The sequence below is a fragment of the Sceloporus undulatus genome, chromosome 1, assembly GCF_019175285.1.
Source record: "Sceloporus undulatus isolate JIND9_A2432 ecotype Alabama chromosome 1, SceUnd_v1.1, whole genome shotgun sequence".
NCBI classification, from domain to species: domain Eukaryota; kingdom Metazoa; phylum Chordata; class Lepidosauria; order Squamata; family Phrynosomatidae; genus Sceloporus; species Sceloporus undulatus.
This window is the reverse complement of record NC_056522.1, coordinates 291,031,714-291,058,428: the sequence shown is the minus strand read 5'-3', so window position 1 is coordinate 291,058,428 and position 26,715 is coordinate 291,031,714. Positions and strand designations below refer to the sequence as shown.

Below are 26,715 nucleotides of genomic sequence, written 5' to 3'. Positions count from 1 at the left end.
ATTAAAAAATAATCTATGACTGTGTATATAAAATATTATAGATTTAGCATCAAAAACAAAAATAACAGCTCTTTTCACAATACAATAATTCCAGATGAGGACTGATGCAGTAAATGGTACAATGTCAGTAAAACACAAAACAATTATTATTATTATTATAAGCAGTGAAATGTGAAATAGCAAACTGTATACAAATTCAGTCAGAAGCCTGTATCTTCTATTGGCTTAACACAAGTTATAACTGAAGGTACCTTTTCAAGAACAATCTGACTTGGGTTTCATATTGATCTCTGGTAACATCAAGAGGGTGTCTTTGCTGGATTTTAATGTCAAGGCAGACACACAATGGAGAATGAGCTCTGTTTGTTTGTTTGTTTGTTTGTTTATGGCCTGATTTTCCCCAGACCTGGGTACAACATAGTTTAAAGAAATTAAAACAGAAACAGATAATAGTCTGTATCAATAAAAACATGCAAGCACTACAATATAATCAAATTGTCAGTAAAATTACAAGCAATGTAAAACCATATCAATTAAAAAGCCACAAATTAAAAAACCATAGAGCACATTATTAAAAGTCCTTTTAACTTATTTATTTATTTTAATTCATTTTTATGCCATCTTTCTTCCTCAAAGGGACCCAAGGTGGCTCATAAATAAAAACACTTACAGAATCAGTTCCCGAAGACCAGTCATAACAAAGAAGTCTTCAGCTGCCGTTGGAAGTACACCATGGATGGGAACAGTCTAGTGTCTCTAGGAAGGAAGTTTCAGAGCCTGAGAACAGCCACCAGATCTACTTGTGATGGTGGTGCAACCAAGAGAAAAACTTCCCATGACACTGAATATGCAGGCTCATATGAGAGAATATACTCTTTAAGACAACATGGTAGTGCGTGGAGTTGTTGCAACATATTTGTGTGCATCCTATAACTAGCCTTAGTGATATAATCCATGAAAGCCTATACCGTATGATGTTAGTATTTCTGGTGCAAAAAGATTGTTGTTCCTTCTGCTGCAGAATATAGCTGCAACTATAGAAGTCCAAGAACAAAATTATTTTTTTTCATCCAATGCGATAAGTGTGGATAGCTAAATACAATTCCACTGTGACTGACTGGAAGAAATAGCACAAATTTGTCATAACATAAATATAAGAGAGAATAAATATGCAGTTGTTTTACACAGAGAATCACAGAGTCAGAAGAGACCACAAGGGCCATCCAGTCCAACCCCATGCCATACAGGAAATCTCAAAGCATCCCCAACAGATGGCCATCCAGCCTCTGCTTAAAGACCTCTAAGGAAGGACACTCCACTACCCTCCAAGGAAGGAGTGTGTTCCACTGTTGAACAGCTTTCACTGCCAGGAAATTACTCCTAATGTTGAGGTGGAATCTCTTTTCCTGTAGTTGCATCCATGTTTCTTGAAGTTTATTGTTATAGTTTTGACCAAGTCTAAAATAGAAATACTCCCTCAACAAAATCTTCCTAATATGGGTAGTCTCAGCTTCTTTGAAAGTAATGGCATTTGGGCTTCTAGGCTGCATCCACACTACAAAAATAATCCAGTTTGACACCACTTTAACTGCCATGGCTCAGTGCTATGGGATTTTGGAAACTAGTTTTGTGAGATATTTAGCCTTCTCTGTTAGAAGGCTCTGGTGCCACAACAAACTACAATTCCCAGAATTCCATAGTATTTAGCCATGGCTGTTAAAGTGGTGTCAAACTGGATTATTTCTGCAGTTCAGATGCAGTACCAGTCTGTCTGATAAAGTAGTTTGATGTGAGAAAATCTCAGGAGATGAGAGTTTGGTTCACAGAGTCTCTGCCTTAAATTCAAATATTCACAAGCTGTTTGTTAACATACTATTTGGGTGGTGAATGTTAGTATACTATGGGCTGCTCCAGAAATTTCTGCATTCACTCCATTAGGAAAAATACTGATGCGATTATGGAAAGTTATGTTGTTTGAATTTTTATCCACCCATGTTCGTATTAATATTTGCTCAGGCAATTATGGGGATAGGTATAGCCAAGAAGTATTACAGTGTAGGAAAATAAGTGATTGCTTGAACCAGCTGTTGGGAAAATTCACCTGGAGATTGAGAGTTTTGTGCCAGCAATATTTAGATTTCCAGTATACTCCAAGGAAGCTGCATCTTTTGGATTAGTAACAGTCAGCCCTCCTTATCTGCGGATTTTTTTTATCCATGGATTCAAGCATTCATGGCTTGAAAATATTTAATATATTATGAATTTCAATAGGCAAACCTTGATTTTGCCATTTTATGTAAAGATACCATTTTACTCTGCCATTGTATATAATGGCACTTGAGCATCCACAGATTTTGGTATCTATGCGGGATCCTGGAACCCAACCCCAGCGGATACCCAGGGTCCACTGTATATGGAGTAAACTGTGGGCTGGATAAGATCTAGCAAAATCAAATGTTATCCAGTCAAGACTGAGGTGTTCTTGATCAGTCCCACAGCTAATCAAGAAAATGTTGGAACAACCTCTGCATTCACCCCTAAAAGCAGAGTCTCATAATTTGTGGGGTTGTTCTGGACCTCACTTTGATAACATTCCTGATACCTGTGGTCACAGATACTTTTGCCCAGCTTAGACTGCAGTGCCAAATACCGTGTTTCTGACAAAAGGTTATTACATATGCTTGACTATAAGTTGAACTCATGTATAAGTCAAGGGAAGGTTTTGGGGCCAAAATTATGGATTTTGATATGACCCATGGATTAGTCAAGGTAAAATCTAATGTCCCTATTACTTGGTGTGGTTGATTTATTACTTTATTGCTGCCTTTCATTTGTTTGTACATTCATTGTACTGCTATTTATATTTTATGTTTGTGAGCTGCATTGAACAATATGGGGAAATGACAGGTTATAAATATTTAAAATAGTGTGTGTGCATATGCTTTAAATCACCTGTCAACTTATGGTGACCCCATGAATTCCATAAAGTTTTCCTTGGCAAGAAATACTTAGAGGTGGTTTTGCTATTCCTTCCTCTGAAATACAGCCTACAACACCTGATATTCATAGGTGCTCTCCCATCCAAGTACTAACCAGGTCTGACTGTCCTAATCTTGATTAGACAGGGTTTGGTGTCATTAGAGTATTTCGTCCCTATTTAAAATAATGTGTAAATAAAATGAAATCTGCATCACTTAGCACTAAACGTCCCATATATGCTGCTTTCCTGTTCTGGGTCGCTGAATGCTAAAATCAGAACCTGTTTAATCACTTCAAACTATGATCCTGGCACTGTATCCATAGGTGCACAAAACAGAAAAATGTTCAAAAATCAAATAAGATGCTACTACTCTGGAACTTTTAAGGAGACATGAGTATGCAGAGGGAAAGCTCTGCTTTTCTCAAGAAGTGTAAATTAGAGAGAGCTGGGTGTGGAAAGAGAGAAACTGAGTGAGGGAAGTGCGGTGGCTCTGTTGTTGTTTGGAAGTAGCTATGGAAACTGTTCTGGTGGTAGAGGAATGAATAGTGGTTTTGTGTGTAAACTTCTGTGTTTTTGGTTTATGCCACTAGTCAACTTAAAAACTGAGTTCACTTTAAGTTGGAGCAAGATAAGCAATATAACATGAGAGCCAGAGTGTGTTATCACTATTATGATGCATTGATCGTGAACCCTCCTGAGAAGCATCTACTTTTTGAAATACTGCCTAAAATCGACCTATGAAGTACTTTCATAACATCTTTCAAATAACAGTGTTGCTCCCATCAGAATCTCAGATAAAATTATTAGCATGACTCAGGGAAAGGTTAATATTTACAAAGTGCATAGTTGATGTCATTCCTAAAGTAGTTACTCAGCCATTTCTGGAAAAGAAAGGAAAATATTACACTCAATTTTGGCTTACACCTCTTTAATTTTTTTTAAAAAAATCCTTTCAGTAAGGAAGATCCATTTTCTGTCAACCAGACACTAATCTTTCTGTCTCTGTGCCTTTTGCTCTAAGAAATATTGCTGTTGTTAATGGCCCTTGAGTTCACTTTGACTCTCATGACCCCTATGGATGAGCCATCTCCAAGATTAGCTTTCCTAAATAGCTCTGCTCAGGCCCATGGCCTCCCTGATCTAACCATCTGGTATGTGTTCTTCCTCTCCTTCTACTGACCTCTACCTTTCCCAACATCATTGTCTTTTCTAATAAATAATGGCTTCTTATGGTGTGGCTAAATTATGACAGTCTCAATTTCACCATCCTGGCTTCTAGGGGAAGTTCAGGCTTGATCTGTCAAGGACACATTGGGGTTTTTGGCTGTCCACAGTATTCTCAGCATTCCTTTTCAGCACCATATCTTAAATGAGTTAATTTTCTTCCTATCCGCTTTCTTCATCCATACATGCTACATTCTTCATCCTACAGTGGCTTGGACTATTCTAACTTTAGTGTCTTTGCACATTAGGATCTTGTCCAGTTCTTTCATAGCTGTCCTTTTCCCCAGTCCTTGTCTTGTGATTTCTTGACTGCAGGCTCTGTTCTGATCAATATTTAATCCAAGATATGGAAACTCCTTGTCTATTTCAATTTTTTCATTCTCTAGGATGAATTCTTGCAGATCTTCCATGGTCATTATTTTTGTTTTCTTGCTGTCCAGAATTATGCCTATCTTGACGCTTTCCTCCTTAACCCTTCTCAGTAATTGCTCCAGGTCCTTGTTGGTTTCTGCTAGTAATACTGTGTCATCTGTATATCTTAGTTTGATAATGTTCCTTCTGCCTGATCTTTACTCTTCCTGCCTCTGAATCTAATCCTGCTGTGCATATGATGTTTTCTGCATACAAATTGAAGAAATAGAGTGATACTATGTAGCTTTGCCTGGTCCCTTTGCCAACTGGGAACCACTCTAACAGCAGCCTCTTGTGCTGAGTACAAGTAATGCATCAGGACAATTAGATGTCATGGCACTCCCATTCCTGTAAGAGCAAGCTATAGCTTTTTGTGATCTATGTAGTCAAAGGCTTTGCTGTAGTCAATAAAGCACATGCATATTTTTCTTCTGGAATTCCCTGGTGTGCTCTATTATCCATTGTATGTTTGTAACATGATCCCTAGTGTTTCTTCCTTTCCTGAATCTAGCTTGCACCTCTGGGGTTTCTTGCTCTCAGTGGCATCACTTTTAACATTTTCTATAAAACATCCAATTTTTAACCCAATCATTACTATGTATATGTCAATACGTTTAGTTGTGCATATGATTTTGTAATTTGAAGGTATAATTTTAATTTTGCAAGTTGTTTATGTCACAACTATTAAACATAACATTCAGTGGCATATGGAAATTACAACTGACAAGTAACATTAGTGCAAAAAAGCATGACTAAGAATTCTGCATGGTGTGAAATGGGAGGAGGAGGTAAATGGGGTGTGCATGACCAGATGCCGCCAACTGTAGGGACACCACTGCTTGCTCCATATATGGTAGGAGAAATTTGAACATGACTTTGTTTGCATGGGATAATACTACAGTACATTGGTTCTGTAATTACTGCAATTTTTGTGTCTCCTTTTTTGTGTGGATGTGAATATATGCTGATCTCTTCCGATTCGTGGGCCATTGCTTTGTTTTCCATATTTGTTGGCAGATTTAATTAGAACTATACTTGAATCTGCCTGTGTCCTGAAATCCATGGGTGGCTTCTGCCCACTTTGAGAGCATGGCATTCAAATGATGCATGCCTTCAAAGCACTCCAGTGCTGCGATCCAATCCTTTGGACTGGATCAAAAAGGAGCAGATTAAATTTGACTCCTGGGGGGAACTGGTTGGGACTGCAGCCGCAGCCCGCTTTAGGAGCAGGCTGTGCTGTAATAATAATAATTGGTCCCAACCTGATTGTGGCTGGAGCAGCAGAGGCCGCTCCTTCCTGGCTATCTATTCGGGGCCTCTGTGGATTGGATCAGCTCTATTGGTATATTGTCTGTTCCTGATTATTTATTCTTCCCAGTTGCTTTGAGTGCAGCTTTCATTTCACTTTCCAAATTTGGGGTTAATCTTTATAATCAGAGTGTAGTGGAGTCTCCTTCCTTAAATGTCTTTAAACAGAGGCTGGATGGCCATCTGTTGGGGATGCTTTGTGATTTCCTGCACGGCAGGGAGTTGGATTGGATGGCCATTGTGATCTCTTGATTATAAGTTTCTTCTTCCCATTTGTAATTCAACCTTTCGCACTTTGACCTGAGATATTACTCTTCTTTTTTTTTTAAAAAAAAATCATTCCATGACATCCTAAATGTCAACCAGTGACTGGGAGGTATCATATCTGAATTAATGGAAGTCAAAGTTCTTTGTGATTCTGTACATTTTATACATTTTAGAAATACTACATAACTACAGTGGTTTGGACACCGACGTTCCAATTTTTTTTTTAAAGCCAGTGTGCCATACATTTTTTGTGATTCTTCTGTGTTGTGCTCATGAACACACACATACCCAGAGGCACACAACGTTTGGTACATCCACCCACAGCCACATACACATACAATTATGTTCCCTCATTGATATAATAGTACCAACATTTAAGCTCTCCATTATTAGATAATAACAAAATGAAGGAGAAGAGTATGAAGCTGCTTTGCTTTTCCTAGAAACAGAAATCATGCTCCCTCTCTGGGATATGTCTTCCAAGACAGACCTGAACCACATTCAAAATATCAGTTTCCTATTGGTGTAATCTTTTGAGAAGAAGCTAGGATGTCACTGAAAGCAATCTGAAAAAGGATTTTAAGAAGCCTTTCTACGAAGCCAGTAGACATTGCTTGTTTTGCCTTAGCTCATCTATTCCTTTCCTTTCTGGCTACTTGCTGTCCTTCTCAACATGTTCCATCCACTATCTCTCCTCTTGACTTTCAGAGGAGCTCTGGAATGCTGTTATGCCTGATCCACATATCTTTTTAAGTCTTGGAGAGAAGGATGCACAGTTATCTGTAGCCTTAAGGCTGGGAAATATAACTAAACAAAGTTAAGAGACTATAGAGGGGGCAGAATAAACAGTCACAAAATCGATCTGGCAGTTCTTCCTCCTGTGGAAAGGCCATTGTGTTGCTATCAGGACTGAGTGTGCTGCTAGTTTTAATTTTAAATAAATGTAATAGTTGTGGGCAGTATTGGTGCTGCATAATTCAAATAAGGTGAGGGGGGGGGTCACTCTGCCATTCTGGGATGAGGGACCCTTCTCTGCTCAGACCATAGACCATACAGCTAGCAGGCATCTGTATGAAAGCACCTCCCTGATTTTTTTCTGCACTGGAAAAGTTCTGTAGCGGTTGGCATGAGATATTTTCCCTTTCAGTGTGGCATACAGAGGTGACTTCATCTTTCCACATATGAGCAGACAAATAGGTGTTTGCAAGGTTTTGCCTTCAACCAGTTGGAAAGATGCATGTGGGTAGAAAGCTCTGAAATTCCCTTCAATGTTAAATGTTGCTTCTTTCTACATTCCCTTGGGTACTAGTGAGGAGAAAGAACATTGGTTGTTGTTGTTGTTGTTGTTGTTGTTGTTGTTGTGTGCCTTCAAGTCATTTCTGACCTATGGCGACTGTAAGGCTGAGAGTGTGAGACTCATCCAAGGCCACCCAGTGGGTTTCCACAATAGAGCTTGAAATCAAACTGTGATATCCAGATTCATAGTTTGACACTAAAACCACTGTGCTACACAAGAGAAAAAAATAATTCTGTACAGCAAAGGATGAGGAAACCTTGGCCCTCCAAATATGGTTGTATTACATCTTCCATAATTGTACTATGCTGTTTGGTGCTTCTTGTAAACAAAAACTACAAAACAGTAGAGACAGACTAAACTATCAAAGTAATGTACAATGGCTGCGACTGTACATTATTAGTTATAAATTTCAGCGTAGTTTTGGTGGCTTCCAGTCATTTCTTTGTGCCAAGTTAACATTGTTCCTTTTTTTGTACATTGAAGTATCAGAAGCTTACACAGAGGAGACAGCTAAGAGGTTGTATTTTACTGAATAACATCCATGTGCATCTTCACCCTTTATAGTGTATTATATCATGCATCCTCCTGTCAATAGTACTTTTCCCTGATACATTATTTAATAAGATTTTTTTTAAAATGTATGTTTTGCTTTCATCAGTTCCTCATTTTTGCTTGTTTGTCTCTCTGTACAATGATTTTTATTATTTTATATACACCAGAATCCTTTGATAAAGATTACATCTTATGTCAAAGCTCAAGCTGATTAGTTGGAACCAGACGCATAGCCAAGTAGTTACTGATTATAGAAAGAAGGCATAGGATTTTTCCAGTGTGCAAATTAGCTGTACAGCTTTGTTGGGTCAGATGGGCTGATTATATAGGCTCAGTGCTTTTGTGACAAAAATTGAGAGCCGGTTTTTGCACACTGTAGGCTGCAATTCTGTACACACTCACTTGGAAGTTAATCCTACTGAAGTCAATAGGACTTTGAGGAGAAATGTATCAGACTGTTAGATTTCAACAGGTCAGAATCCTAAATAATGTCATGAGTTCAGCATTCATTGAGCATTTCAGGGAAGTAACACACTGAGACCAAATGTTTCTATCATTGTGAAAACTGGTCCTGTATTATGCCAAATCAAAAATTGCTGAGTTTTTGAGCTGAAAACCCAGCTTAGATAAATCTGAATGTGAACTCTGTGATAATTAGAGTTAATGGAGGCAATGCTAAAAAAAACAAAAACCTTCTGTCTGCTAAACAAAAATAAAAAAAATTTAAGTGGCAACTTCCTACAGGAAAAAGAGGAAGAAAAAAAACTTTACTACTAATCCTGACCAAATATAGCCATCTTGTGGTGCTGAGTGACATCACATAGAAGTCTAATGCACACTGCCTTGCAGAATGATGAAAAGTAATGTACCTAATTTAACTTTTCCCCATTTTCAGGCAAGATATTAATTGTAATAAATGAATTAAAGAGATTTCATGAGTTGCTAGTACACAATGATCTTATGAGCAATGTAGATATTGATCCACAGTCCAGTATTGATTTTAAAACTTTCCCATATATGTTCTGCTTTATTTTGCTTTGGAAGTCACTAAAGGGGTAAGTCAGCTCCAAAACAAAGCAAAACAAAAACAGTGAGGGCTAAGGATTTGGCTCTAAACTGACATAATTATGCCCAGTGACTTCTGATCTATGCAAGAGAGCATTTACTGTAATTGCTCCCTTCAGTGGAACAAAATGTCAGTGTGCCAGGGAGAACGTATCAAAGCTATTGTAATAATTTGTGTATTTCTCCAGCATCCAGGAAAAGATTGGAAACTTCTGTTTTGTTTCTAGATAAAACCCAGATAAAGTATTATGGAACTTTGGATAGTCTTAACTGTGGGATGTTGAAACACCCAAATGTGTTAAACTACTGACTGAAGTTGACTTACTTTGTTTGTCCTTTTTAAAATTTACTATAGTTCAGCAGTTTGTCTGAATTTAGAAGACTTGGCAAGCTGTGTCAGAATCTTAAACTTCCGTACTCCTTTTAGGGACCACACCAGAGGAGGAAGGGGCTAGGGGAATATGTGAGCTGAAGCAGCCTAGCGAAGCTGTAAGACATGAGTGAGACTAGGTGCATCATGAAACAGATTGTTGAAATATTCAAAACGGAATAATTGAAATTTCATATCACATATAGAATAATGTAGACAACTAGATCTTATATTTGGCAATGATAAGCTATTATTTTGGCTTGCTGTATGTTAATTATGTCTGCTCCCTAATAGGAGAAAAAGAAGCTCCGTTGTAGAGTAACTGGAGAGAAAAAATTGCAGTTGGCAATTCTTCCATTCATATGATTTCAGAAGAATGAGAATTCAGGGGCTGCTCTAGCTGGGCAGTCTCTTTGCTTTCTCCCATGGGAAGCATTCCAGAGAGGAGTAGAATGCCAGGCACCTGCTGCCATTCTCCTGTTCTCTTCCCCTTCCCCGCATGACGATCAGTGGGAACTTGTTAATATTGTTTATTGTGATGTATTATTGTAGCTCTGAAAATGCCAGCCACAGATGCAGGTGAAACATCCAGAATAAATTCTTCCAGAACTCTGCCACATAGCCCAGAAAACCCACAGAAAATTAGTATTGTAGTATTTAATATGATGCCTTCATTTTGCCAAGTGCAAAGGTGAGAACATAAATCTCCCATGATCATGTGTAGGAAAGCCTGTAGTTTAGCTTTGTGCTTTATACTTTTTATGAACCCCATGTTTCCTGCTTACTAATGCTCCTGCAGATGAACCAGAAACATGTCCATGATAAAAATTTCAGTTTAAATTAAAAACATTTATTTTGACTGACTCCCCTGTCCCATGCACAGCTCAGACCTCTTCTAGACTGATAAAAAAATTGTTCTCACAGTATATGTGTGAATTTCCATTTGTGTATCAATGAAGGCATATATTCCCTTTCTCTGTGAAGTACAGGGATGAGGACTGATCATTATACAGTTGACCCTCGTTATCCGAGGGGGATCCATTCCAGACCCCTCCCCCCATGGATACCAAAATCCACAGATGCTCAAGTCCCACTGTCCTTAATGCAGCCGCATCACCATTAGGGACAATGGGACTGAAGTCTCCTCCCTCCCTCCCTCCCAGCTTCTGACCCAGGCCTGGCTTCAGAGGCAGAGGCTGGGGGCTGGGGCACCGATGGCTCCAGCCGACACTGGAGCCAGGTCTTGGGTCTCAAAGCCCCCCACCCCCAGGCTCAACACATGGGATGGAACCTCCAGGCTTCAACACCCAAGATCTGGCCTCAGCTCCCTCTGGCTGACAGGGCTCCAGCCTCCACCTACAAAGCCAAGTCCAGGGCAGAAGCCTCAAAGGGGGAGGGAGGGGGGAAGGGAGAGGGAGGACATCCATCCCATTGTCCCTAATAGTGGCATAGTTGCGTGCACACACTGCCATTGGGAGAAACACAGGCTTGCCATCTGCGGATGCACAAATCCAAGGATGGCAAGTCAACAGATACCAAGGGCTGACTGTATAACCAAAATGGCACCACAAGGGAGGTATCAGCAAAGGGGGTGGGTGGGAAGATACGTGTTCATTGTTTCATTGTTTTCATATTGGTGTCACCTTGCAGTTCTCATTCACACTGAATACTGCTATTTAGGGCTGTGTTGTTGTTGTTGTTGTTGTTGTTAACTGCCCTCAAGTAAACTTTGACAGGATCAGGTTGGAATGGGGAGATAAGGGTTTTACTGCACACAAAATTGCTGCTGCGCTACCATCTGACCAAGATTCAACCCCCAGCAGTGCTATGGTGGCCGATTTTGGTACTGCGGAAGCTTTCTGTCTTAGCAAAATCAGCCTCCACAGCACTGCTTGGGGATGGATCTTGGTCAGACAGCAGCGCAGCAGCAATTTTGTGTGCAGTAAAAACACGTTTCTCCCCATTCGAGTCCAATCCTGTCCAGTGAACAGATTGGTCTGGAAAATGCATCTGAGAAAGTGTTAAGAAAACAGTTTATAGTAATCCTGCAGAGCTGTCTGTTTTGTTTTGTTTTTAATCCACACATGGCAGGTTGAGCTGAGAAAAGAGCATACAACAATTCTGTGGTGTAGTTTACTATTATATCCTGTTATAAATTGGGGGATTATGGTGAAAGAGAGTATTATTCATTCAGCCCTGAAGTATAATCCTCTGTTGACATTGCAGGTCAGATCTACATCTAAGTTTAGTCTGGATTCCTGATCAAAACTCCCTTATTGTTTTCAGGTTGCAGCTTGACCCCAGTCTTCACATCTTGCTTTGTTTATTTGCATGCAAACCAGCAGCCTTTATCAACATTTTAAAAAATGAACAAAACATTTCTTAAGTGTAAGGGTTGCAGTTGCAAGGTCCTTATTTCTAGCACAATATTCATATGTTATTCAAGCTATATATAAAGGCGAAATCATATAGTGGGGCTTGATATGGCATGAGGAGTTGGTGGTGGTGTTAGCATGCAGTGTGTAGATAACAACTCTTCTAATGACAGTGTGATAAGGTGAGATGCTTATTCCCAGATTAGTACTTAGAAAAGTGCATTTTCAGTTTGTTGAGCATCTCTCCTGAAATAATTAACCTTCTCTTGGGATGATGACTAAGCAAAGATGGCCTTGTTTTGTATGCTTATAATGATTCAGGCTCATAGCAGCAATCTGCACATCTACATGTTGACAGTGGTGAATAGGGAGGATGTTATTGCTGCTTAATAAAACAAAACAAAACTATCACTACCCACAAGTGAGTTAAATAAATGATCAGATATTCATTAGTGAACTGAGTAAACATTGCCCATTCTTCTTGTAACATTGTTAAGCTGCACAAAAAAGGAATAAAAGAATATTTCCTTTCATGATTGGTTGCAATTACACAAATGCTTTGTAGAGGATACAGTTGTCTTTTCCTACAAAACAACAAATGGGGTTAAAACTCTTAATTGAAACAAGCATATTACTGTGCAAGTTTGAAACAAAATGAGTGAATTAGATTTTTAAAGTTCGTTTCACTTTCAGTAGTGGACAGTGTCTGTAAATATTTTGTTTGCAAGATAAAACAGTTGGTTAAACATTTGTGATAGACGTTGTCAGATGTGTAGCAGAAAAAATGTCCCTCTGCTGACAACAGATGTCAACAGCAAATGCATATAACATATCCAGTTATGCCCTGGAGCAAAGAGTATTGGATATAATAATAATAAGTTATTATGCACTGCATAAGCATAATTATAGCACTTTAGATACATTATCTTTGTAGACCTTAAAACTTTCCTGAAGTGTAGGTCAGTGTTATTGTTCTCACATTAGAGATGGTACAGCAAAGCGGAGCAACAACTTTCTTAAAACCATTTATTTATTTATTTATTTATTTATTTTATATCTTGCCTTTAATTCAGTTTGGGACTCAAGCCAGGATATAAATCTAGTGAGGTCATGACTAAGGGGAGATTTGAACTAGTTTGCAGCTTATAATGCATTCCTAATGGCCAAAACCAGTTGGAATGTCATATTGGTGGCTCAAAAGCAATGCTTCTTGGGAAATAGATTTAATATGGGGAAGATCCCTGCTATGTTCAGATATGTGAAAAGTTCTGCCATTTGTTCTTTGGCTAGCAGAAGTGAACAGAAAATTCAGAGATAATGAAAGAGTTGTTTTGGATACTTAGAGTTCAAAGTCATTCTGTTCTGAGACCAGTTTTGGCCTGCAAACTACCGTACAATAATCGTTGAAATTAATCCTGCACAGTTGTCAGTGGGTATCTGGGAGTTGGGTATCCAAAGGTTAGCAGGCCAGGATGTATTGTGAATGCAAAATAACAATCACAAGAGCAAAATTATAAGAGGAAATGTTAGAAAATGAGAGCAAACCTTGTTGGCCTGGAAGGCATAAGCAACTACTATTGGAATCAGGAAGGCAGAATGCAGTTCTGTTCCTTTATATTTGCAACATTTGAAATGTTACCTTCTGAAGTTTTTCAGTTATCACAGTGACAAATTCTGAGTTACTAGATGAAAACAGATGCAGTTAAAAATCAGTTCTCAGTATCCGTTGAACCAGCTGATTGTTTGGCAATATCAGATTGAATACTTGCCATTGAAGAGCTAATGAAGGAACAATGAACAATTTAAAAATAGATACTTTAAACGAAGCATGCCAAAGCACACGATTTACTTTCTTATCTGAACTTGATAGCATTGGTATCTATTCCTGATAAGTGTTCCAAAGAATACATTATTGAGAAGCCATCATATCTTTAGGTATGGTCCAGGTCTACAGCAGGATAGGATGAATTAAGATATGACTTTTCTCAACATGCTGTTGTGCTAGGAAATTTCAGAAATACCAAGAAAGTGGCAAGAAGGCAGAAGCCTCTGTGGCATGAAAATGGTTGGGGCGTATATTGAAAAGCAGAACAGCTAAATTTAACTTCTTTGGCTTTTAATTTTTCCATAGTCTGAAATTACACAGTGATCTGTGGTATGTTATTCAAAGAGATTTTCTTAAGTATCAATTAGGAGATCTGAAGGACTAAAGTTAGCAAAATTTGGAACAAGCTGGACATGTATCATGCCGGCAACTACAAACTAAACATGGATATGCAGAAAAAAAGAACCACAATGCCACATCAAAATTAGCAGCTATTATTGACTTTGTTATAGTTGATGGATGATTTAATAGACTACAGAGGGATACATTCTAAAACTATTCTCACATTTGATGCAATGACCTGTTCTTTATTTTTTCCCTGTTGATTGGTCATTTTCCAGATTATCTATTCTAAGGTATGAATGGAATTATTTCCAAGTTAATGTCACTTTTTAAAGTAGCTTTATTGTTAGGAGTTATGTTAAAAGAAAAAAAAAATGTAGGCCTTGTCTGCATGGGCCAAAAGGCCCATTCACCCCCCTCCCTGATTCTGGCTTTGTCCTGTTCAGACAATACACAGCCCAACCCCCTGTTCTAGTGCAAGCAGTCTAGACAACATCCAGCACATTCCACACCCGAACTGCGGAATAACACTCCTAAACTGCATTTTTAAAAGTTACCTGTTGCTCTGGATCTTCTAATAATAATAATAATAATAAATTTTATTTGTGTTTCCCTGCCTCTCCCATAGGATCGAAGCGGGGTTACAGACTAATTAAAAACCATTACACAATCTCATAAAAACAGGATAAATAAACTCCAATATAAAATTCTACAAACTCTATGGACAACATACAGCAGGGTAAGGCAGGGAATCAAATCGCATCAAAATTATTATTATTATTATTATTATTATTATTATTATTATTATTATTATTATTAAACATTACTAAATCAAGCCTTGAATCTGGAGCCCAGTCATGGTGGCTGTCTGCATGGGCTGCCTGGCATGTCTGCCACCAATATGGGTCACTGTATCTGAGGTCAGAATGAGGCACCCAGCATGCAGTCATCACTGGGTGCTTTGTTCTGACCCCAGAAGCAAGAGACCCATGGGAACAGTGGATGCACTGGACAACCCAGCAGGACATCAGCACAGACAGCTACCACTGTCACATAACAATGGGGGTCAAGGTAACGGGGGCAGTTTGGGGAGCTGTGGGAGCAGAATACTCCAGGTTGCCCCTGGAGTATCCTGGTCAGTGCAGACAAGGCTGTAAAGGATAATTGTAGGGTGGTGTTTTTGGGGGGTTGTTTTGTTTTGTTTTGGGGTGAGTGGCACTAATCAGTGATGACAGGTTTGTGGCCAAACCAAAAAAAAAAAAGTATCAGAAATCTAATATAATTCTCCTTTAATCAGTGATGTCACTAGGGTTGGTGTCACCTAGTGTGTATATGTGTGAGGGTAACTCCTTTGAACTCAGATCGCTGCAACCCCTCCCGGGGGGAGGATTAGGAAGGCAGCTAAGCCCTGCCCCAAGCTTTCTGAGTCTGCTGGACTCAGAAGGCAGTGCCCCACTCCCATGTCCCACCTCACCTTGTGACACCCCCCTTCTGGGGTATCACTGGGTGTGGCATGCATCCCCCTAATAATGCCACTGCCTTTAATTAATTCACTACTTTAAGCTGCATGCTAGGAGTGAATGAACCTGATTGAAGAAAATGCTGGCATGAGCCAGGCTCTGTGTGTGTATATGTGTAATATGTGGTTATTTTAAAAAACATAAGCAGTTGCAATTTAATGTGTTTTGTAGTTTTGTAACTCAGCTGAGTTAAATGGTGAGGAAGTTAAGGGATTTGCTTGAGTAAGAAAAGTTAGGACCAAATGAGGAACTTGAACAAAGATCAAAGAAAAGAAATCAGAGAAACTAAGTCAGAAGTTAGGAAATATTGCAGTGCTGCAACCTGTTGAAACCACATCCATGTGGAAGGACTGCTGCTGGAGCAGTACTGCTTGAAAGCTGCTTGACTCATTTGTTAACCTAATTGCATTTTTAGAAATGGGAGTAATTAATTGCACACTAAATCATTTTCACTGCCTTTCATTTTGTTTTTGTGAAGTTACCTTATTTCAACGTACCATAGTAGGAACAACCAAAGTATGTTTGTAACACATGACTTACAGTAACTAGTTGTAGTTTAAAATGGAAATAAAAGGTTCCAAACTTGTCCCTTTCAGCTATTTTGGCTGAGTGAAGAGAAATATTATTGCAATTTCTCCTCCTAATGTTACATACATGATGATTTAGTGTTACATCCACAGCAGCCGAGTGTTTGCTAGACTTCAAGAAGAAAGATGAATGTAAGCACAGAACAACTTGTTCAGTGGTACTGAAGGGAACACATTCCTTGGTAAAGCTAGTTGGAATCAGATTCATAGGACAATTTTAATTTGTTTGCTCAAGATAGATCTCACTTTCCTTTAGAAACATAAATCATTTCTTTAAGGATTTGTTCTACAACACTGTGAGCCTACTTTGTAATGTACACTCAAATACTTTTGACACGAAGTATCTTCAAGTGAACCTATGTCAGAGTGTAGCTTCTGTGATAGCCAGCCTGAAGACCAGTGAAAATGGTTCAGCTCTCTAGTGTGTACATCCCACTGGATGTATAAATGAATTTAAATTGGTTTTTCCTGTAGATTTAATGAGAACTATATGTAAGTGCAAAATAAGGCCTCATGTACACTGCAGAAATAATACAGTTTGACACTCACTTTAACTGTTATGGATCAGTGCTATGGAATCATGGGATTTATAGTTCAAATCTCTTGTGAGATATATAGCCTACTCTGACAGAGAGCTCTGGTGCCCCAAGAAACTATATATTCCAGAATTCCATAGCATTGAGCCATAACAGTTAAAGTTGTGTCAAACTGCACTATTTCTGCAGTGCAGAATGAAACTTAAGACTATTGAAGTAATTTCCCCCATTATTTGAGTTTGTCACAAGCTGTGGCTGTATCCACAGTACAGAAATAATCTAGGTTGATTGACACTGCTTTAATTGACATGGCATCTCTCCTCTAAATGCCTGTCTGGAGTCGGTAATGGGCTGGATGAGGGAAAACAGACTCAGCCTGAATCCAGAGAAAACGGAAGTACTTGTGATAGGCTCTCCTGGCCTGGGGAAGGAAATTTTTCCACCTGTCCTGAATGGGGTCACACTTCCCGTGAAGGACTCAGTTCGCAGTCTGGGGGTGCTTCTGGACTCATCGCTCCACCTGACATCTCAGGTGGATGCGACGTCAGGAGCACGTGTTACCAGCTTCGGCTGATACGCCAGCTGCGACCCTACCTGGGCCGGGGGGACCTTGAAACGCTGGTACACGCTCTTGTAACCTCTCGGTTGGATTTCTGCAATGCGCTCTACATGGGGCAACCCTTGTACCAAACCCAGAAGCTTCAATTAGTACAGAATATGGCAGCAAAGTTGGTTACTGGATGCTCCAGGACCAGCCATATAACACCAGTTTTGCAAGATCTACATTGGCTGCCTGTTTGCTTCCGGGCGCAATACAAGGTGTTGGTTATAACCTATAAAGCCCTAAATGGCTTGGGCCCAGGGTACTTGGAGGACCGCCTCTCCCCATACAGTCTGCCCCACACTCTCAGATCGGGTGGAAAACACTTGCTAAGAGTTCCTAAAGCAAGATACATTTCATCTCGAAGGGCGTTTTCCATCTCAGCCCCTCAGCTTTGGAACTCCTTGCCCGATGAGCTCCGCACTGTCACCTCCCTAGATGTATTCAAGAGGAATTTGAAGACCTTCCTATTCTGCCAGGCTTTTCCCCATGAGCATTAACGTTATTTTTATCTCCCTTTGATGATGCATACTGTTCAATCCAGCTATTTGTTATGGTTTTTAATGTTTTTAATTGTTTTGTAAGATAATTGGTTTTAGATGATGTATGGGATGGGTGGTTGGTTCGCACATTGCTGGGGATATATGTTATTGTTTACTGTTTTTGTTATACTTTTTCATGTTGGGAACCGCTGTGATCTGCACAGGAACAGCAGTATATAAATTATTATTATTATTATTATTATTATTATTATTATTATTATTATTCTATGGAGTTACGGGAATTGTAGTTTGTTGTGGCACCAGAACTTATGGACACAGAAGGCAAAATGTCAGAATTCCATAGTAATGGGCTATGGCAGTTAAAGTGGTGTCAACCTGGGTTATTTCTGCAGTGCGGATGCAGCCTCATGAGATCCATTAAGGAACTGTGTGTGCAGACTGGCAGGAAAGGCCAGCATGGGAACAGAGTCAGTGTGTAGTGTCTTCACAACGCCTGCTCAACTCCACTCTCAGGGTGCCCTGACACTGCACGCTGCTCCACATGGCGCACATTGTCATGATGTGCCTCCAGTGCTGTGCCCATATGACACAGTGCCGAAGGAGCACCATATAACTGCAGCAACGCAACAATGGTGCCCTTTCAAGGGCGCAAAATATAGCCGCTTTTTGTGGCTTCTTTTTGTGCCCTCGAAAGGCTGGATTGGGGCCAAAGTGTGAGGTTGCTGTGGCCCCGATCCAGCTAGGAAAGGACAGTGTCCTGCTGCCCCTTAGTTTGTCACAAGCTAGAGTCCAGTAGATATGAAACAACTCATGAAAGTCATAGAAGGAGGTGTCATATGTTACAAGTCCCAAAGCCTTATAGTTTTTTCCCTCTATATATGCGAGCACACTATACGCGGCTTTCAGCTTATGCTGAAGCCGCATTGCAATACAGTGAATGGTGCGTGTTGCCGTGCCCGAGCCCCATTATATTCAATGAGGCTCAATCATACACGTTTTTTACCTTACACGTGGGGGGGGGGTGTCTGGAATGGATCCCCCACGTAAGTTAAGGGTCCACTGGCAAGTTAATAACATGGATTTTATCATGTTTGAAAGATAAGTTAGCAGGCAGTTAAAACAAATAGTCAGATGATGTATAAACATATCCCCATGATTTTTATCATTTTGAAAGATAAGTTATCTCATAAAGAAAATAAAGTTATTCTTCTGCTATCAGGCCATGACTAGCATTGTAGAACAATTTGTGACTCATATGTCTGGTAGATAAAATCATTAGCACACTATGAGTTCAGGACAAAGGGCAGAAAAGAAAAAGGATGTTACCATCAATTTCTTGATACAAATTTCTCTACTACTCTTGTTTAAACGTGTGTCATTGTTTTGTATTTTCTTCATTTTAATGAGATTTGCAGGTGGATATTACACCACAGTCCCATAATGCCAAAAGTACAATATAATCTTTGCTTATTACAGTGTTCGGTGCAACCATGTTGACCACATGACCACCAGATTAGTTTTCGGACAACACTGGCTCTTCAGTTTAGTAATGGAGATTAGCACAGCCCCCTACTGTCAGTTACAATTAGACATTCATGTCAAGGGACTACCTTTACCTTTTTATAGGGTTCTACCTTTTATAATGTAGTTAACACAACTCTATTGCCCTAAGGAGAACAGGGAAGTATGATCCATTGGATTCTTATCAATAAACTGGATGCATTTTAAGGATAGGCTCCTATGCAGACCAGAGCAATTCTTTTTCAGAAATTTAAGGAACATAGTTCAGTGTTAGAACAAATACTCTGCATTTAGCTTCAGACCCTCACAGCTAGGGCTGAAAAAGATCTTAATCCTCATAAAGCCATCACAAATCACTATACATGATATTGAGCTATTTGGACCAGTGGTCTGACTCAGTATGAGGCAGCTTCCTGTGATGGCAGACATCTTGTCCTCCATCTATTGTGTTTGATGCACATTGCTTTTTCTAATGTACTTCTGCACATTTACAAATTGCTTCTTGTCGATTTTCATGGCTACTTAGGTGGTAGCTGCTAAAATCTGTAAACAATTTACTAGGACTTCAAGCAAAACTGCTAATGATGTCTGTATTGGTGTGTGATTTTTGAGGATGAGGTAAATAAAGTTGGTAGAAACTTGGGAGTGGACTTTCTTTGTGGTGGCACTTCCATTGAGAAATGTTTTTCCAAGATTTCTGACACATTCTTTGTGATTGTTTCTGTAACTGGTGACAACCTTCTCATTCTTCTAAGCCATGTAATGTTCTGATCTGAAGACTGATTTTTAATCCACAGCTTTATTTGTCATTCATTATTTGTGTGAGGCTATAAAATCACGTGGGTGGATATTATATTTGTTTTTTAATTATTATCTTTCTGAGCTGCCCAGTATATTATGGGTTATATAAATGTAATAAATAAAGAAAGGAGTGGAACAGACTGGCACGAAAGAGCAGCCTGAGTCCACTCTGGCTGTCAGTACGGCCCACTCCCAAGGTGGGCTGTGGATGCAGGGACTGACCAGAGCCCCCAGGAGTTGGACTATCCCAGCTCCTTTTTGATACAGCCCTAAAAACTGGAGCATGGCTTTGGTGCAGCTTCCAGCTGCTTTGGAGCTATCATCATTTAGTCAGCACACCTCCAAAGTGACCAGAAGCCACTTCATTTGGCCCATTTGTTCGAGCCCTAAAATAAATAGAAGCTTACAGAGAGAAAGTGTACAAAAATGACAACAATGTCCTGTGGTATCTTAAAACATGCACATTTTATTTGATATTGGCTTTCATGGACAGACAGCTCTTCTACACTGCAGAAATAAAGCAGAAATAACTGCCATGGCTCTATCCTGTGGAATCTGGGAATTTGTAGTTTGGTGAGGTATTGTGCCTGGTTTAACAGAGAGGTCTGGTGTCTCACCAAACTACAAATCCCAGGATTCTGTAGGATAGTCACAGTTAAAGTCATGTCTGCAGTGTGGATGCATCCTAAGCCCATAACTGAAATTTGTTAGTCTTTAAGGTGCCACAAGATTATTTTTTTATTTGTTTGTTTCTGACTGAATAAAAGTATTTTAAAAATAATGAATATACACTAGAGGTTGACATAGTTTTTCCCCTCCTATACTATTCAGGAGAAGAAACGAATGGACCATTATTTGAAAATATATCAAGCACAGATTCAGAACTTCCTGGCAACTCTGAGGTAAGAACTTGCTGTGACTATAATTTCCTTTCAAAAATATGATTTTAGTATTGAAGTAACACTGTGGAAAGTGTTACAGATGTCTCAGAAGAGGCATACACCTTAAAATTTATAAATTAGATTAATTGTTTATCCTCACAAAAAATAATAATTGTTTTGATATGAGAAAGTACAGTTAGAATATGAGTTTCTGAATAAAAGTAGTACCCTTTCTTGTATTTGACGTGACCAAAATCAACAGTGACTTTTTTGCCTTGTGAGTAAAAGAATGTTTAGCATTTTGCAATCCAATGTTTGTCACACTTTAAAAGAATATACCTTATAACTTTTTTGTCAGTATGGCGATGCCTTTGGATATGGATCTCAAAACAGTAAGTGATGACTAGACAGCTTCAGCAAATGCATGTATGCATTCTATTTAGGGGTGTTTAACCTCCTTCCAGTTTTACTCAAGACTTTGGAATTCTGATTTACCTGTCATTGTCATTGCTATGTGTCTTCAAGTTGTTTCCAATTTATGGAGACCCTAAGGTGCACCTATTGCAGGGTTTCTTGGTAATATTTGGCTTAGCCTGTGGCATTTACCACTGCCTCTCTCTCAAGCTGAGAGATGTAACTTGCACAAGATCATCCGATGAGTTTTCATTACTAACTGGGGATTTAAGCCCTGGTCTCCCAGAGTCCTAGTCCAACACTCAAGCCAGTATACCATGTTGGCTGTCTTGTCATAGAGCAACATTTATAAATCAGTTATTTGCCATTTTTTCACTTTAGATTGATTGACTTTGTAAGAGCTGCTGTACATGTGAAGGTTTTCACTTCTGTGTTTTGGATTAATTTTTTTTTTCTTGCCTGATAAGCTGAAAGCACAGGGGTACATTTAAGATCCCCTACTATCACTGATATTTACAGAACAGTCTTAAATTGGGTTGATGGAGGTGAGTAATGAGGCAGATCTCTGCTCCCATCAACAACCCTGCTGGCCTGTGCCAGTCAGGATGGAAAAGGATTTAGAATGGCAGCTTTTATCATGCATCTTTTTTCATGAATTTATGGGGTTTTATAAACAAACAGACAAACAAAGTATAATCTTGTTAGTCACAGGGGGAAAAAGATTTCCTATGCCAGGCCAGCATATGTGAAGGGCTTATACGGGGTTCTCTCATGGAGAATGGTGTCACTTTGCAAATCCCAGATCCAAAGCTGATTTTGACCTGCCAATGGAATGCCCTTTTGAGGAGGGGTATCTCTGCTGCCACTGATGGCAAAATTGCTATATTATTTTTCGACTTGTGCAGGCATAAGTAGTGGTCTCCCCCTTGACAGACCATACACTCATCTGCTCTGGTGACAGTCCTCTTGCAGGTAAACACTAACACACTTTTGTCATCAGCACTGTAGGGAAGGTAATTAGGTTTGCTGTACTAATCAGCCTTTATTTAACTGAATTTTAAACTACAAGGATGAAACTGAAGGCATGTATTAATGTATGTATTAACTACATTATGGCCCTGTGCAGACCAGCACTTTGGATCGGTCTGGGAGCAGAGTCGGGGCATAGCGTCTACATGATGTATGACCCAGTTCCACTCCCAGAGTGCAGTGAGACCATGTGCCGGCCCGCACCACATGGCATGTGGCATCATGGCACTCCTCTGGCACTGCATCTGCACGACAAGCACCAAAGGAGCACCGTATAACCACAGCAATCGTGCCCTGCTGGAAAGGCCAGATTGGGGCCATGGTGTGCAGTTGCCATGGCCCTGATATGGCTGAAACGGGTGGCTGCATGACGCCCCTTTGGGACTGTTTCCACAGCCCCTGTGTTACCTTACATTAAATTAAATCTCCATGGAATGGCAATGTGTGCACATGATTTAAAAGGTGGGAGTGGAAAGTCTTTGACACATAGTAGCACCTTCCTTGGACAATTTCTTTGTGCAAATTTAACTGCATACCCAGATGTGGAATATATATATATAGAGAGAGAGGGAGGGAGGGAGGGAGGGAGGGAGGGAGTGAAATTATGGGAAAGCCACTTTCTGGCATTAATTACAATGTTCCTCAGGCACACTGTCTTATATGCATTTCTCAGCATGGACATTTCAATAAGAATACAGGAGCTTAAAATAACAGCTGTACTTTCCATTACCTCAAAACAAAAGTGGTTTTCATATGCACCATCAGTTATGTTTGTGGCTAGCATCCAAAAAGGCAAAAGAAAAAGAAAGCCAGAATGGAAAGAACTCTGGTTGAGTGAACTCTGAAATCAATTATAAAATTCTCGAAGAAAACCAGAAGACAGGAGAAGTGGGATACAGAGCACTGACAGTCTGCAAAAGACAGACATGGCAGTTGAGAAACATTATACTCCTAATTCAGTGCCCATTTGGATACACAGCAGATTCAGATTTCTGCAAGATGGTCTGTAGCCTTGTTTGCACAGGCCAAAAGGCCTGTTTGCTCCTTGTTCTGGCTGCCCGGCACAGATGCTGCTACTTGTTGTAAGGCCAAAATAAGATGCCACTTCTTTTTAGCGGAGTGGTGATGTGGCATGCAGTTCCCACTGTGCCCACCTGGCTCTTTTGGGGTGGGGTCATGCTGCCCCTTTGAGGTGGTCTGTTTTGTCCCTCACTTGAGATGTGGTGCTGTAGAAGAGTACTGCGGATTCTGTGGACAGCCAAAAAGATAAACAAATGGCTTGATCTTTGAACAGATTAAGCTTCAACTCTCCCTGGAAGCCAAGATGATGAAAGTGGGGCTATCTTACTTTTGCCACATCATGGGAAAGCATGACTCACTAGAAAAGACAATAATGCTAGGAAATATAGAAGGCAGTAGAAAGAGAGGAAGACCACACGTTAGATGGGTAGACTCAATCAGGGAGCACATAGGCCTCAGTCTACAGGACCTGAGCAGAACAATGGAGGACTGTAGGTCTTAGAGATGTTCCATCTACAGGGTCACCATAATCCTGACTCAAGGGCAGTTACAAAAAACAAGCAAACCAACCTCAGAGACTTTACTGAGTTCTCTGATGTCTAATCCAGGTTACTTGAAGGAACGCCTTCTCCCATACAATCCTTCCCGCAAACTCAGGTCCTCTGGGAATAATTTACTGTAGTCTAGAAAAACTAGACTGATGGTGATTTCCCAGAAGACCTTTTCAGCTGCTGCTCCAAAAATTTGGAATGACCAGCGGGAGGAGACTCGCCAGATTACTTCCATTGCAACTTTTAAGAAGGCGATAAAAATGGCCCTCTTCCAGCGGGCCTTCCCAGACTGACCTCTGCCCAAAACAGAACTAATTGCTCATCTTATCAAGCCCCTTGGTATCGCCACTTTTGTGAACTGTTTTAATTGTTGTTATGTAGTTATATGGTTTTATTGTTTTAATTTTATATGCAAGGGAGGGAGGGTGAAGGGTTGAGGGGTCTGGATTATTGTTTTTTCTTGTTATTGTTTTTTGTATTTGTATTAACCTTTGCTGTTACCCACCTAAATCCTCAAAAGGGAGAGACGAGATACAAATAAATATTTATTATTATTATTATTATTAATTTAAAAGTCAAAATGCTTTTTCTAAAATAACAAACAACGTGAACTTCAGTAATGGTAAAAAGACAGACATATTTATCATAAAATTAGTAACAATAATTAAAAATCAAGACCTCAATTTCAATTAAGTTTTAAATTCCATTACTCTTGTCCCTCCACATTCACTGGGGTTAGGGGCACAGGACCCCTGTGAATGTGGAAAAACTGCAAATAACAAAAACACCATGTTTTTGCCTGAGATAACACCTCTCTAGAAATCTCTAGGTCTTCCAGTGCAACTGTGTGGTCAACATCTGCCAGACATTGACCATAGAATTGCGCTGGAAGTGTTCTCTCTAGGAATCTCTAGGTCCTTGAGTGCAATTTTTGGTTAAAGTTGACCACAGAGTTGTACTGGGGGACCTAGGTATTCCTAGAAATATCAAATTAATAAAATCTGTGACTAATCAAATCCGCAAAAGTCAAAGTCCCAAATATGGAGGGATGAGCGTATATTGAGAACAGGTTGCATTCTATTCCAGGTGAATAATTGATAAGCCCTTACTCAAATGCACATTTCAAGTAGCATTTATTATGACATAAGTAGCATGCTTTGCCAAATACTAGTACTGCTTCACTGCCATTCTTTCACATCACAGCTCATGCCCTTTGCTTGTTACTGTTAGCTTTTTTGTAATGTATTAATTACGTTATACATCTTTGCCTTAATGTAATGCATTTATGTAAGAAGGCAACCATTATTTGAATGTTTGTATTAGAACTGATTGCAAACCAATAATATTTAATGTAGTTTAATTATGTACCAAGACCTTTATGAGGGTTTTCTTGTCTAGTATTGTAGTTTTAATTGTGCATTCTATGCAAGCTTTATGAAATTAAAGGAAACAAATTATGTACCTTAGTATATATCACCTAACCATACAGAAAACGTTTCTCCTTGTGTTTCTTCACATGGCACCATTGTACACTAATGAGGATGTCAGTTCAAAACCATGTTTTGTGATGTTTCACTACCATAGGCCACCTCATCCTACATGTCTGTCTTATAGTACATTTAATGTTAGATCATTTTGATACCAAATTTACCTTTTTCCTGAAACACATACCTGATTTCTGATTTACTTTATAGGACAGATTGTACTTATAAATCTTTTAGATCATTAAACTTTTAGAAAACCTATTGTGATGAAATTTTAAAAAATGCTATCACAATTTGAGGGAAGCTACCTTTACTCATCTCTTCAAGAAATGCCACAAATCTATTATTTATCATAAAACAAAATATACGTTGTCATACTTTTTGCTATTTTAATAGCTGTGAAACTAAACATTTATTATATAGCAGCCATTAAAAAAATTACTTACATAATTTTGGAAATGTGGAGGTTATAAGTATGCAAAACATAAATTACTGTGATCTAAATTATCTGCCTATCTTTTAAAAAAATACAGGTGGCTTCATTGATTTATTGTTTCCTTGTAAATTAGCTGAAAACAAAACACACAAAACTTCATGGTTGCTACAGATTTTTTTTTTTAAACGAAAAGCATCCTCCTGCTTTTGCATCAACACTAACAGCATTGTATCTTTCCCATGGTGCTACTATCAGGGCCTAAGTACCACAGAGACTACATTACTCATCTCTGATCTTCAAGGGGTAAGCAGCAAAAGTGGCAGTAGTTATGCATCCTTGCATGAATGGTGTTATCTCTTACTATATGCCAAAAGGCAGGGTTTGTTTGTTTGTTTGTTTGTTTTAAAAAGTGTTTTCCAGTTTTCGTAAGATGTTTTGGTTTGAATCCAATAGTGCATCAAGAGTAGATGTGTCAAGTGTAGATGCACTGAATCAATGAGACTTATGTAAGGGTTGACTTAACAGTTTACATTAATTGAATATGGTCTAGGTAGAAATAACAGTTGGATTTAAGTCTTTGACTTGCTGTGTTGGCATTTCACACTAAGAGATATCCGGTTCACCTGATACACTAAACTTTAAAATAAGGTGTGAGCCTTTAAATAAGGTTTCTTTTCTTAAACATTGCTTTGGTAAACTTTAATTCTATAAAATGTTCAGTTAACTGATGTTCCATAACCTCACTAAAATGGATTATAATAAAAAGTACAAAAAGTTTAAATTCTTTATAAATTCCATATAATGTTGAAAACTGG

The 26,715-nt window shown here is 39.2% G+C and overlaps 1 protein-coding gene across 5 annotated transcripts in view; it reads left to right on the top strand.

Moving 5' to 3' along the window:
- ANO5 (anoctamin 5) overlaps positions 1-26,715 on the top strand; it is an 80,065-nt gene that overhangs the window by 4,750 nt on the left and 48,600 nt on the right. For 3 of the 5 annotated variants that reach the window (XM_042440312.1, XM_042440303.1, XM_042440295.1), the window contains exons 2-3: positions 20,917-20,987; positions 26,156-26,203. In XM_042440312.1, coding sequence (XP_042296246.1) covers positions 20,917-20,987; positions 26,156-26,203 — 119 coding nt within the window. The remainder of the gene's footprint in view (positions 1-20,916; positions 20,988-26,155; positions 26,204-26,715) is intronic. The other 2 variants (XM_042440326.1, XM_042440320.1) reach the window with 1 other exon arrangement.